The sequence below is a fragment of the Haliotis asinina genome, chromosome 7, assembly GCF_037392515.1.
Source record: "Haliotis asinina isolate JCU_RB_2024 chromosome 7, JCU_Hal_asi_v2, whole genome shotgun sequence".
In the NCBI taxonomy this organism is placed as follows: Eukaryota; Metazoa; Mollusca; class Gastropoda; order Lepetellida; family Haliotidae; genus Haliotis; species Haliotis asinina.
Genome location: NC_090286.1, coordinates 43,148,061 through 43,162,011, shown reverse-complemented (window position 1 = coordinate 43,162,011; position 13,951 = coordinate 43,148,061). Strand labels below are relative to the sequence as shown.

The 13,951-nt window shown below is 37.0% G+C and overlaps 1 protein-coding gene across 1 annotated transcript in view; it reads right to left on the bottom strand.

Moving 5' to 3' along the window:
* Nucleotides 1–13,541, bottom strand: part of LOC137290865 (acetyl-coenzyme A synthetase, cytoplasmic-like) — a 34,655-nt gene extending 21,114 nt beyond the window's left edge. Inside the window, exons 1-3 of the mRNA XM_067822028.1 lie at nt 13,200–13,541; nt 5,317–5,408; nt 4,236–4,339 (exon numbers count right to left, since the gene is read on the bottom strand). Coding sequence (XP_067678129.1) covers nt 4,236–4,339; nt 5,317–5,408; nt 13,200–13,525 — 522 coding nt within the window. The 5' untranslated portion in view covers nt 13,526–13,541. The remainder of the gene's footprint in view (nt 1–4,235; nt 4,340–5,316; nt 5,409–13,199) is intronic.
* Nucleotides 13,542–13,951: the final 410 nt, after the last annotated feature.

The window sequence follows — 13,951 nt, the reverse complement described above, 5'->3', positions numbered from 1 at the left end:
AATCCAGGATTCAAACAAACACTTTCAGTTCCAGGCACCTAATCGCCAGTACACAAAGTCAGAGATTTAACCCACTCAGCCACCATGAGTGATGAAAATGCATCCTATCTAAGATGGCTTTCTCATGGGTAAAATGTTTTCTTAAATTTCAAATCCTAAGATATTCTATTTTTGTAATAACATAAACTTCAGCATTTCAAATCCTCACCTTTTCTGGTCTTGCTAACAGTTTAAAAAGAAAACACAATTTTTTCATTAACTTCTGTTTTAATATATTTAGTGCCATTTTCATCTAGATTCTTACGGTTACAAAGATGAGGGGGACAGTATGTATGCACCATGTTACAAACAGCATATTAATGCTAAAAACAGTGAGTGAGTGAATTTTTAGTTTTATGCCACTTTTAGCAAATTTTCCAGCAATATCACGACAGGAGTCATCAGAAATGGGCTTCACATTGTACCCATGTGGGAATTTGGTTAAAAACAGGTAAGAGATACCAATATCAAGTAGCTCACAGGCACAAAAGATGTTTACTCCAGATGTGAGGTCAAATATAAACCACAGAGATGGTCTAGATCAAACATCCCCACATCCCAACTGATCCAAGCTCACGACACTAATCAATGGACACATCAATAGCTCTTTCTCTGATACACAGCTACATACTGACAATATATTATTCATAGCTTGCAGTATAAAATCTGTACGAAATGTTGGACACTGAAATGACAACACATTGTGGTTAAGGTGTTCACTCATCATGAAAGCAGACATCATGATTCCACACATGGGTACAATACGTGAAGCCTATTTCTGATGTCTCCCGCCATGATATTGCTGGAATATTGCTAAAAGTGGTCTAAAAGCAAACTGACCCCCTATCAGAACCCATGAGATACAGCAAAACCAGTAAAAAGGTTAAATAGAATTGAGTGTATTATCATTCTTGGCTGCAAGTTCTGTTAACTGAGAACTGACTGCTGTGTATTCTTCTATTTTAACATATAACTTCCCCTCGTCAGTAATACAGATAGAGGTTACTTCCTCTGGTGGTTTGATGTGCCATATCTGTGAAAGACTGGTTACCTCTACAAAGTCAGAAAGCATATCATTAATTAAACATATTAAGATGAATTAGGGACTCATAAATTCCAATGAGACATATCTGCTACATGCTTGGGGTAGAATAATAGCTTTTGAATAGACTTAGATAAATATACCACGGCTGCATGGTATAACTGTCGTATCGCCAACATCAGAATGCAGCTTGGTACATCAGATTCAGTGTCACTTTGTTATTTCTTAACCAAGAAAATTCCATTTTGTTTGTTGTTATTAGTCACACTCAGTGTGATCAACACTGTTCCAATAATATTCTATACTCCTGTCTGTAAAAAATCCAACCTAAAGAAAATAATCCAGTGGTTGATGTTACAATCAACCAATCACCAAGCCTGACCACCCAAGCCATGTGTAACTAAGGGGATAAACTTTCTGAACATTCTAGCAGTCTATACCTTAGGGACCACAAATTGCAACCATGCAGGGAACTAAACCTCGACAGTTCACAGCAAGCTGACAATAGCATAACCACTGAGCCACTTTCTACCCATTGCTGGTCCAGGGGGATTACTTACAAATCCTACGGCCATGTTGACCACACATACATGATGAACTGATTGTCATGATTATACTCTCAGTAACATATAAAGCAAAAGTAACTATTTTTGTAGAAAAGAGCATCTTTGATCCCATGGTATATTTGTCCGTGAGAGTCAAACCTGCAAGGATGATAATGTTAGCGTTGGAGCTGTGGAGGCGCTGAGTGACGGCAAGGTCAGAGTACCCTGCAAACTAAGCAAGACGAGAGTGTGCTGGTTAGTAGACAGAGAACAGTGGAAAAATAGAAAGAGCAGATTAAAGCATGATACAACATAGCACAAAAGATAAAAAACACAGAAAGGTACATGACTCAGCTCTTAACGAGGATATGTACATGTATTTCAATCTCTCCTGAGAGTTTTGCTTTCTTTCTTTAATGTCAACTTCAAATTCCCTCTGGATTATGATCTGTATTTATTGAAGGTGGACCAGACAATCCAGTGATTGATGAAATGAGTATTGATCAACGCTGACTGCATGACATGCCATCAAACACGTGACACAGCCTAACCAACCAATCCTTTAAACTGCCCCATTTAGCTGGCATAGGTAAGAATTCTAAACCAGTCACCAAAACATTTTTGTTTGAGCGCAACAAATTATGGAAATGTTTCATGTTAACATACAATTGATATTTGGTGAAAAATCTATAACAAAAAAAATGTCTGATATCCTCTCCAAGCAATCATCCTTGTCTGTAGACGTTTCAAGAGATAAGAAGATATTTCAAGTATGCTATTATAACTGCAATAATGACAACATTTTAAATGAAATACACAAATACTTCACCATGGTTTGGTTCACTGGTTGTTTGCACTAAAGATATGACAGGTAAACATGAAAATGCTGTGCTGTTATTTAGATAAATACTAAATATGATTCTCAAGAAGAATTTCAATTGGAAATTTCCCATCAAATGAAAGACTATGCTGAAGCAGAATATATACAACAAATAATTGTATTTTCTGTATTCAGAGTTCAATCATCGGCCATTTCATCTGACGGACATACATTATTAGACTCATTACAGCAGGACAACAGCTGGCAAATCAACACAATCAATAACTAACAACTGCACAGGCTGACACATAAACATATCAAGACAGCTTTCACATGGATGATGTTATTGATGCTTGTTCTGTAACTACCCTGAGTCTGTGAAAATATCTTACATTTCACCACACAGCCAACTCATAGACACATGGTACTTTTTCCTTGACCAATAAATCATGACTACTCAAAATTTAGAAGAAATGCGTGACATCTAAATTAAACTGGCAACATTAAAACAAGTCTTGAAAGGCACATATTTGCTAAGTTTTAAGATCCACATTGACCAGAAGTATTTCTATAACAGGTACATCTATACATTCCCTTGTGGAACCTTTGTCAATACCAAGACTAAACCCATGTCCAAGTCCGAGAAATGTCAACTGATAATAGTGATATTGAGTCTTAGTGAGAGAGTACGGTTTTACACCATTTTAGCAATATCCTCAACAATATCACCACGGGGGACACCAGAAATAGGTTTCACATGTTGTGTGAGTGAGTGAGTTGGGTTTTATGCCACTTTTAGCAATATTCCACCAATATTGCAACCGGGAAAACTAGAAATGGGCTTGACACACTGAACCCATGTGTGGAATGAAAATCCCGGTCTTCAGCATGAGAAGCAAATGCATAAACCACTCGACCCCAATATTGTGTTCCAAACCATGAGTGAAGTCATTTTCATTACCATGATTACATTCGCTTTCAAATCTATTTCCATATAAAAATTCAAAACAATATTTAGCACTATTATGAACAACAAAAATTATGAATGCCTTACAAAAAATGAAAGCCACAGGTAAAATAATGAAATAACCAAAAGCTGACCTGGTGCTCTGAATTCATCAACTAATGACTTTAAAAAAATATTACTAAACTAAGACAATTTACAATTTATCTTATAATGAATTAATCCTTAAGGCAACAAAAACTTTATGACAGAGTGACAAACCCCAATGAGTTCCTAGTGACAAGGTCTTCACAGAATATATTTGAATTTGTCTTTTGAATCTATCAAACTTACTGCTTCAATGATTCCATACAATAGATGATATTTTAGATCAATTGTGCAAACGGGATATTTTAAAGAAATTACATATTTGTACCCAAATTGCAATGAAATGCATCAATACCATTAGTGTTGTCTTGGTATGATTTTTTACGAATGGATACATGTGATATTGGCCCAGCAATTGAAAGATTATCATGCATCACTTCATTAGACATTAATTTTCCTCTGTACCAGTTTATCAGTTAATAATGACTACCCTAGTTGTTATGGTAACCAGAAACACAGCTGTTTTGTTTACATAACTACGTGCAACAAAAACATAACAAAGCTATAAAAGCCAGGTAAGCATGGTGAGAAAGAAGAAACGTGAAACAAAATGGCTAGTGCTCAAGCTAAAACTAAAACTGAGAGGTACAAACAGAAGCATTGCCATTTGATGAAACCAGAAGGCACTGAACAGTGTTAAGTGGACGGAGTGAATTTACAAGCATCAGGAGGTCATACCACAATGGAATGAATGGCTCCTATCCTGGCACAAGCCAACATGGCTATCGTCAGCTCGATGATCATCGGCATGTAGATTGCCACACGATCCCCTTTCTTTATTCCTGGAAAATACCATCATTTATTAGCATTATAATAGTGCAATCTTAATAAAAACATTGCATCACATCAAAAAGCATCCAAGTGAATGTTGTTTTCCCCCACAAAGCTTCATGTTCCAACATGTTTGTTGGTTGCACCATTTTGCGACTAGAATCAAAACTTACTACACAGAATTACTGACTATTATCAAGGGAGATAATCAAGCTATATCAAGCAGCTGCTTTTTAATCATTTCAGCTCGTCACATTTATTGCATTTTGCATTAAATGACAGATATTTTGGTTTATTTTTATAATTTTAGTCATGCTGCCACTTATATCAGTCATGTCACTTCAATATTAACAATGCAAAGGAAAAACACTATTTCTATAATTGAGTTGTTATAGAAACCAGAAAACTTGATACCGTGAAAACAACACTGGGGTTCTGGTGCACAAAGCTATTTTTGCATAAAGATGATTGTAACTCCTAAACTTTGTCATAGGCTTACAACAGACTTAACACTAAGACTGGTTTTTAATGGGGACCAGGGTAAAAATTAATGGAAAAGTGACCTACTTGCAGCTTTAGGTAACAAACTTATTGAACTGGTACAATAGAAATTGTACTTGCTGCTCAGTATACAGTTATAAAGCTTGGGTTTGGGTTTTGATGATTTATATCATTACAAGAAAACTAATCTGATCAAATCATGTTATCTTATTTCATGAACTTTTTATGCAACCATTCACCCAGATCTCAAATCGATTCGATTTCATTTGAAGTTTGATACTGGATACTCGATTCTCCCTTTGGCAATGTCTACTAAAAACTACCCTGCATTTTGCTAAGTACCCTTTTTTAAGCTGCCCATTTCCGTGCTTTCCATGTTCAGTACTATTCCCACAAAATGTGTACATCTTAGCATGGTTAGAAGTTAAAAGTCATTTTGAAACGGAGAGAAACGTCTCTTAAGATCAGTTGTAGCTGTTATACTTACCCTGAGCCTTGAGAACGTTGGCAAACTTGCATACCTGCTGCAGCAGTTCCTTGTAGGTTATTTTACCATGGTCATTTGGGTCATTCCCTTCCCTGAAAAAAACAATGACTTGGAATTACAGGATTATTGAGTTGGGCAGTTAACAGGTGAGTTGAGGTGAGGTGAGGTGACCTTACCTTTTGAATGTCAGCATTATAGTAATACTACTGTGTAATTTCTGAAAGTTGACATGAGGAGGAGGAATAACAGATGAATTGATAACCTCTTTATTGCAATGGGACCCATGAAGGTCTGGGTTAGAATTGATCTTCAGTAATCCATGCTTGTCATAAAAGTCGTCTAACAGGATCGTTTGGTCAGACTCACTTACTTGGTGGACACCATATCCCAATTGCATGGATTGGTGTTCATGCTATTTTTCACTAGACTGTCTGATCCAGACTTGGTTATTTACACACTATAGAGGCCGACATAAAACTAAACGCACGTATTTCAATGTATACAAAATATCATTACTTGTCTGATATTGGTGGGGTGGGGTGGGGTGGGGTGGGGTGGGGTGAGGTGAGGTGAGGTGAGGTGAGGTGAGGTGAGGTGAGGTGAGGTGAGGTGAGGTGAGGTGAGGTGAGGTGAGGTGAGGTGAGGTGAGGTAGCCTAATACTGATATTGACATCTACACTGCTACTTTGCATCCATTGCAGTAAAGACGTCGACAGTCCATAAAACTGGTTCCTCCTCATATCATTGTCTGCAGCAAATGCACTGGCCAGGAAACTTTGAATGCCCGAAAGGTAACACCTTTGGGGAAATCCCATGACATCAGAACCAGCAGATCCAAGGGTAATAACTCTAGATTCCAAACTTTCTCAGATATTGTCTCATCTTACAAATTTCAACAAATACCTTAGTTGGACATCCAACAGTGTACATCGAGTACTCAGTATACACCCTCTGACATGTGTTCGTATCATGCTCGTACATTTTGACTATTCAAACCAGCATCAGTAGTTAATTTTTCAAGTTAAGTTGCATCATGATGTTATAACTATAGGACTGGAAATTTCAGTATTACTTTAACCTGCATATCAACACCATAGTATCACAGAAGTCTGATGTCATTAGAAGATGTCTTGATAAGTTCGTTTCCGCCAATATGTCCTGCATGTACAACATTAACAACAGAGTGCAAAATTCGCCTAAATTCGCCATACAGCTAGACCGACAAGTCTAATAAACTGCTTGTCCAGATTTAATGTACACACTTCATCACATTTCACTGATGTACAAGGAATAATTACTGTATTGTTCATAGCAATGTTAAGGGTCATCATCTAAATGCCACTCACAACACTAGTCATATCCTATGCTTTGTTAAAGGTCACATGCAACCAAAAAATCAACCATAATTAAAACACAGTTATCACCTATTCATGATATATAAAATGCATTGCTGATCAAGAAATAACAAAAAAAAAGAAAATTATGAGTGTATAATCGCAAATCAAAGTGCAATATTTTGTACTTCGGTTTACCTCTCCCGAAACGAAGCAGCTGCGATACCGAACCCAGTCAGAGCCAGTGGGTGTGCACTCAAGTGTAATGAAACCTTTTCACTGGCCACTGGTTCATTTGCCAATACGCTTAGCCGGCTCTTTGTTTTTGGCTTATAAACCCGATAGGTGTTAATTTCAAATTTCAAGTGGTCAATGATTGAAGTTGAGCATTGCATATTGTCTTTCGCAGACAGGCAGGCTGACATATAGGTGTCAATTAACAAGTCATTGAGTTTTCTTTTTGAGTCACATGGGTTTTTTTATGCAACAAGTAGATTATTTACTTGTTTGTGTACCCAACCTAGATTAGACTACTGTTCACAACCTCATACTCCAGGCAGGCATAGTGTTTCAAGCTCCAAGGACCTATTCACTATGCATGCATACATTGCATGTGACCTTCACAAAACCTCTACAAATATTCAGCAAAAACGATGCGACAACTTAAAAGTTTCTCTTCCAAGACAGTCACTGACAATTTTAAGCAATCAAATCATGATTTTAAAATATACGCATAGTAAGCTGGGTCCGTAATCATATTCCTGCCATCTGCACCAACAGCAGTTTCATTGGACAGTGGTGACCTGCACGTTATCAATGGGGGCTTATGTGGAGGACTGCAGCAGCAAAGATAACATGACATCACAGTCAAGATAACAGTTGCATACTGGAGTGTATTATCAAATGAAAATGTCAAGGGAATATCTCACCATACTGAACCAGGTCTCTTGCATCATCATCATCATCATCATCATCATCATCATCATCATCATCATCTAAGGTTATATTTTCTTCCTTAATTAGTCTTCAAAACAAGAAGAGTAGCATCCCCCCCCCCCCTTCCCTGGTATTTGCACTGTTAAAGAAGCCGTTTTCAATTTTAGATTCCTATTTTTTACAAAGACCACTGACGAGATATGAGAGGTCACCAACAATGTCTCACAAAAAAATGCAACCTCATTGTTTGATCTAAATTGTCATAAATTATCTATGCAAGTAGGAAGTATTCTTATAGCCTGTCCATGTTAGTGTCCTCCTACTAGACCAGTAGTCAATATGTATGCTATCAGTAGTCAATATACATGCTATCAGTAGTCAATATGTATGCTATTAGGTGTACACAGAATTAAAACTGTCCTTTGGCAATCAAACAATTAACAAAGGTAAGAAACTGCTATTCAGTACTGGAATAATATTCCTTAAGAGAGTACAATGTTGCATGTGAATTCAAGCACAGGGTTTAAACATGTCAATAACACAAACTGAGCATGCTGACAAAAACAAGTTGACCCTATCTGGCTATCTGACAAATTGTTACTGGGCCAATCATCCAAAACCACAGAGGGCTAAATCTCATGTGCATGAAATTAACAAATTCATGGTTCACAAATCCAGGGAATAAATTAGGTGTCAAAAGATTCAATTCACAATATTTTTCATAAAAATTTATAATCATGTGTCAAACCACTAACACATGTACAAGACCTAAGCTTCTTTCAAATTTAATGATTTACTTTTTTTTTGGAAGAATATTACTGTTTGAAAACTCAACAACTAGAACAAAAATATGTCTGCAAACAAGAACAAAACATGTCCTTGCATATCTCAGTGTAGCAATGTTTGCTTGAATGTGACTGGACAAGAAGGCACCTTATACAAACACAACACGAAGGCAGGGGACAGACTTAAGTTATCTTTAATCCTTGTACCACACACAGGCATGCAGTGTCAATAATAATTACAGTCCAGTCTTAAGTAGCTTGGTCTTTCCATAAATATAATATACTCCAGCCTCTCATAGCTTTGTGCTGGGTCACCCTGATCAAACAGCCTGATAAACGGGAACATCAACCTGAACACAATATATGCATGCAACCAGAATACTAATTTGAAAGCTCAAAGGGTAAGAAGTGGAAAGGGAACACTGCCTTGAAGAACGCAATCAGCAAAGTAAGGGCCTTCTTGATTACTCTCATGGTCATAGAGAGAGTTAGTTGTTAAAGCCATAAAAGGTGTACTTGCTATTCTATGTCACTCAATGATTAAGTATTGTAAATATGCAAGTGACACATTATAATTTATTGGTGAATTGTTGCAAGCATTGAGATACCTCAAACAAATTAATCTCTGGTAATGTTGCTGACAGGGTGTTCTCTCAGATCAATTCAGATCAGTTCTTCAAACAAAGACTGACTCATTCTAAGACTTGTCATGTTGTTTAAACTTTGTGACAAAAAGTCACATTGCCCAGATAACTGACTGCAAAGTCCTTACAAAAGTGACTTGCTCTGATGTTAAGAAAACTCTACGTATCTTGATGTAAAGGCTTGCAATCTGCATTATTTTATTAAAACACAGCTTCATGCCCACTTGTCACATGAACTTAGTGTCATGAAACACCTGTATGTATAATAAATATATTTTTCAAAATAAGGCCTCAAAGATGACCCATCACAACCTAAAGTCCAAGCACGTAAATTTACCAGGACTTTATTAAGGCTACAAATACTCAGACCTGCGTGCATGAGATCACAGTGTCTTCATTATCATTGGCCTGTGTGAAATGAGAAGGACTGGTGTGGGCTCTAAATTGTTCACATATGCAGTACAGTCAGGCTGTGAGCATGTTCAGTCAGCCTGACACAGCATATCAACAACAGTCTGAGTCTATTAGGATATATGCAGGAATGTGCTATCATTGTTGAAGTTCTATAAAAAAAATGTTTCAAACCAGTTTGCATCTAAAGGCTTAAGAATACTGTAGGAAAATGGGCATATCAAGTTTAGATTGTATGTACAGCCCATTGTCATAGCTTTAGTGGTGTGTGCAGTAACAGATCAGTTCTGGGTTTGCAATATACGTTTCTTGTTAAAAGTCGCATGACGCAGTATTTATACTTTATGACAGTAGTCTACAAATATCTGTAACATTGTATGATTACAGGATGCACCAATGTTTTGAGTATTCATGCTGTGTGATTATTGCTCCAGATACGCTTTGGGCCATGTGGGTATGATGCCCACACTTTTGAAACAAAGTATTTCCAATTTCAAGAAGAAGATCATTTTAGACACCCACCACCTTAAAATTCAGGAAGTCATTTCAAATAAGTATAAGAGGTGTGACATGTTTCATTAATTTTGAACTTTTATTTTATAAATCTTGATGGAGTGGTTTGCAGTTTGTTAAAGAGATCACTGCAATACGATTCAATTCCATAAGACATGATAATTTTAACTCTGTTGTTTTTCTTCTGTCAACTATTTCAGTGATCAAAATTGTACAGGCATCTTCATTTATATTTTGTCTTTGAAAAATATCTCTTCTCAGCTACAAACTTGACTATGTTGAACAATTTGATTTTAGTAAGTTTTTCATGCTGTTGGCTGAAACTGTTTAACAGTTGTTTTTAACACTCTTAAACCATGCAAACAAATGTCATACAACTTACAAACATACAAACTGTATATGAAAACAAGAAACCAAAACAGCTACCATTATAAACAGGTTTGACAAAGGACAGATGGCTTCAAATGAATAGCTACTTCGTTCCATGTCACAGAGCACAGTACTTTAACCATAGACCTATCCCCATTATGTACTGAACTGAAAGGCAGGATCCCAAATGACAAAGATGTAAGAGCACTCTGCTAAACCATGAGAACTTGCTAACACAAACTACTGCAACCAGGTTCTAGGATAATAGTGTTACAGCCCATGCTTTGAGCTCATAGCCTCAACTAGATGTGGGCCAGAACAACTAGTGGATAATAGTGTGAGCAACAGATTTTGTGTTTCCTATACATGTTAGGAAAATGGTCAGGCTTCCTTGGATTTTTCACTTTTTATTTTATTTTCAAAACAATAATTTCCCAGGTAAGCAAAACCTTTCTTTCAGCCCAAATGACTGGTCAATCTGTATTCAACAAATGCACACTACTAGCATTGAACATGATGCAACATGATCATGATACCAGCTATGTCATGGATAATGCTATGGTGCCATTCAAGATAAATATAGATTTACGGTCAGGACTCCTGTTCAAGGTAAAAAACTTACATTGTCACATACATCATATATAAATCTAATAATACATAAAACTATTACTTTTGAAAACTTAGTTACAATCGACCATGACCCCTTAAGCCACTGACAATCGACCATGACCCCTTAAGCCATTGACTTTAACTTATCAAAATACTGAGTAAAAATGATCAAACCAGTCAAAATTCAACATCAAGAATGCTTAAATCATGTTCACAGTAAATTCTTCCACATAGAAACATGGAGACATGACAGTATTTTGTAAATTTACTACCAAAGTAACTAAACAACTTTCTCCTTTTAGCATGTTTAGACAGCTGCTTAGTACCTTAACATGCTTAATAGGTACATAAGCACACTCAATATATCAACCTCTCCCTGTGAACACTTCATCCATCATTCAGTGAAACCAGCATGATAAATGTGTACAATACAGATCTGCACTTAGTACTGTTAACTGTCGCAGTGGACAATATACCAACACTAGCCGGGGGCACTATATGAACGGCATTGTAGACAGAGCAGCGAGGTCAAGGTCAGTGGAGGTGCCATACAATATAAGCTGCATACACATGATTGTCATTCATCACTCGAGCAGGTACATCTTGATCTGTCAAGCAATGATTTTAGGCTGGGGGGTTGAAACTGAGTCTATTGGACGAACATAAATCTGCATCAGCTGTTCACATGAGACAAAATATTTAAAAGTGCTTTTTAACTTATTAAGGATGACCAATGGACACTGGACTCTTACTTAAGTGTGCCACTGGTATCTGAACTCTTATTATAATAAACATTGTGAATGGAATCTGGGGGAACTGGAATCCTGATTTGCTTCAAAAATATTTTGGTTTATTTTTATCTTATGTCACAATGGTCACTTTGTGACAGACAGATCTGGTAATTATTATATTCAGGTCACAGTTATATAACCTACGTTATCTTCAAACATCTGAACAGGACATTGATTTCTTTAAAACTCTCTGTGGATTGGATAAGGCAACAGCTGTCACAAGCCTGTTATCACAGCAAAGGATATCACTGACCATGTGACCGGCTTACGTCAACCTTATTCAGCTATAGTCCCAACTGAATACATTAAACAGTGAACTCTTGATGAACCTGAAATATGAATGGATTTCATTAGATAATATGCTGGCTTGAGTTCCTTGGCTACCAAAGGCATGACAACAGAACTCAGTGTTTGCAAATATGGTGAAAAGAGACTATATATCATTGTTTCAGCAATAGTTGTTTGCAAATTTTTAACACTTAGGTATTTTCCTTGAGTGAAGCAGCTTCTTGTTTCATTTGATAGGCATGGTAGTCCAAAAATTTATGGTCATCTAAGACAAAACCTTATCCACAATGATATGAGACCAGTCCAGTCAAATACACCAGCAGCAAGATTTGGAGGACTGCAGAGTGAGTGAATGAGTGAGTGCTGTTATACACTGCATTCAGATGCTGCAACCATAAATTATAATAACATTGGTTAACACTCCATTCAGCAATATTCCTGCAGTCTACATACTCGAGTCTGGACTAGACAACCCAGTGATCAACAGTATGAGCATCAGTCTACTCAATTCAGATGTACAATGACACATGTCAACCCAGTCAGCAAGTCTGAATATCCAATCCTGTCATTCACCTCTTATAACAAACAAAGGACAAGTCTGGTGCCACGAGTATGTTTGGACTAGTAGATTATCAGATTTTACAGCGATATCCTTCAAAGTTATCACATTATTTAGACACATATGTATAACCACAAAAGTTTACAAATTGTTTACCTATTTGGGTCCATAATGCATCCATGTTGCACATGTACACCTAAAATACTGGTGATTTGGGGCAAGCAAATAGTTTAGGTTAACTGTAAAACTTGTTGTTGTTTTAGCATTTAAGCTGTCAACAGATAACTATTAAAGTAAACATACTTTGAAACATTTGATACTAACTAATGTTACCATGTTATTTGTTGACAGAGTGGGAGTCATATGCACTGCTGTTATTTGATATAACATAAACAAAGAAAACCTTGTTCTGTAGCAGTTGCAACGTACACCAAGAACATCATAACAACCTGCAACTAGTTGTTTGTTCAGTTGTGATAAATTTTAAATATATCAGCAATAGATCGTAGATGCGTCAACATCCACCATATTACGTCAAAGGCACAGTGACGTCACAAGTTTGGCTGGGCTTGTCAGCACTTGGATCATTTGCCGGCTCTCATATAAAGATGCATCTTAACACAAAACATGTATGACAGTCTTACCAATAAAATGCTATCTTGTCTCCCAAACCACGTTCGATGTTTCTGTCAAGCATGTTGTAGCAGATGTTAGTTTTCGCTCCTTCCATCCATTTGATGGATATGGGCCCTTGAGTATAGTCGAAGTTGTACTCAAGAAACCGGCCAGTGGGGGGCGACTTCCAATAAAATTCTTTTGCAATCTCCTTCCAAAATTCTTCGGGGTCTTCAACGGACTTCTTGTACATTTCTTTATACTGATCAAAGCTCTTAACATGAGCATCTTTCTGGAGCTCGTTTGGGGGCTGGAAAAGTCCCTCCATTTCTACCGAGTTCTCGCTATCCGCCATCTTCAGTTGTGATCCCGACTATGAGATTCACCGGCAACTGGTTTGTTATCTCGTATACGATTGGACAGGAAGAGTTGCCGTTATTTCTCACGAGTAGTTTCATTGGTTGTAAAGCATCGTCGCACCTGTCGTACGACAAAGAAAGACGATGCATTTTACAAACGAAATTAGACCTGTATAGCTGATTGTTACAAGCGAAATAGATAACAAACACGTGATTAACGTGATCTGTTAGCTGTAATCACTTATATAAGTCATAACGGCGCGAATCTATGAGACAATTTCAAGGAACCAAAACGCCACGGTAAACAACTGAGATAAATAAATTACAAGTTATAATTTCCCCCGTACATATATTTCAGGAATGTTAATATCGAAAGTACCTAACCATGCACTTAATAAAGTTCATAAGCTGAAAACAATTTG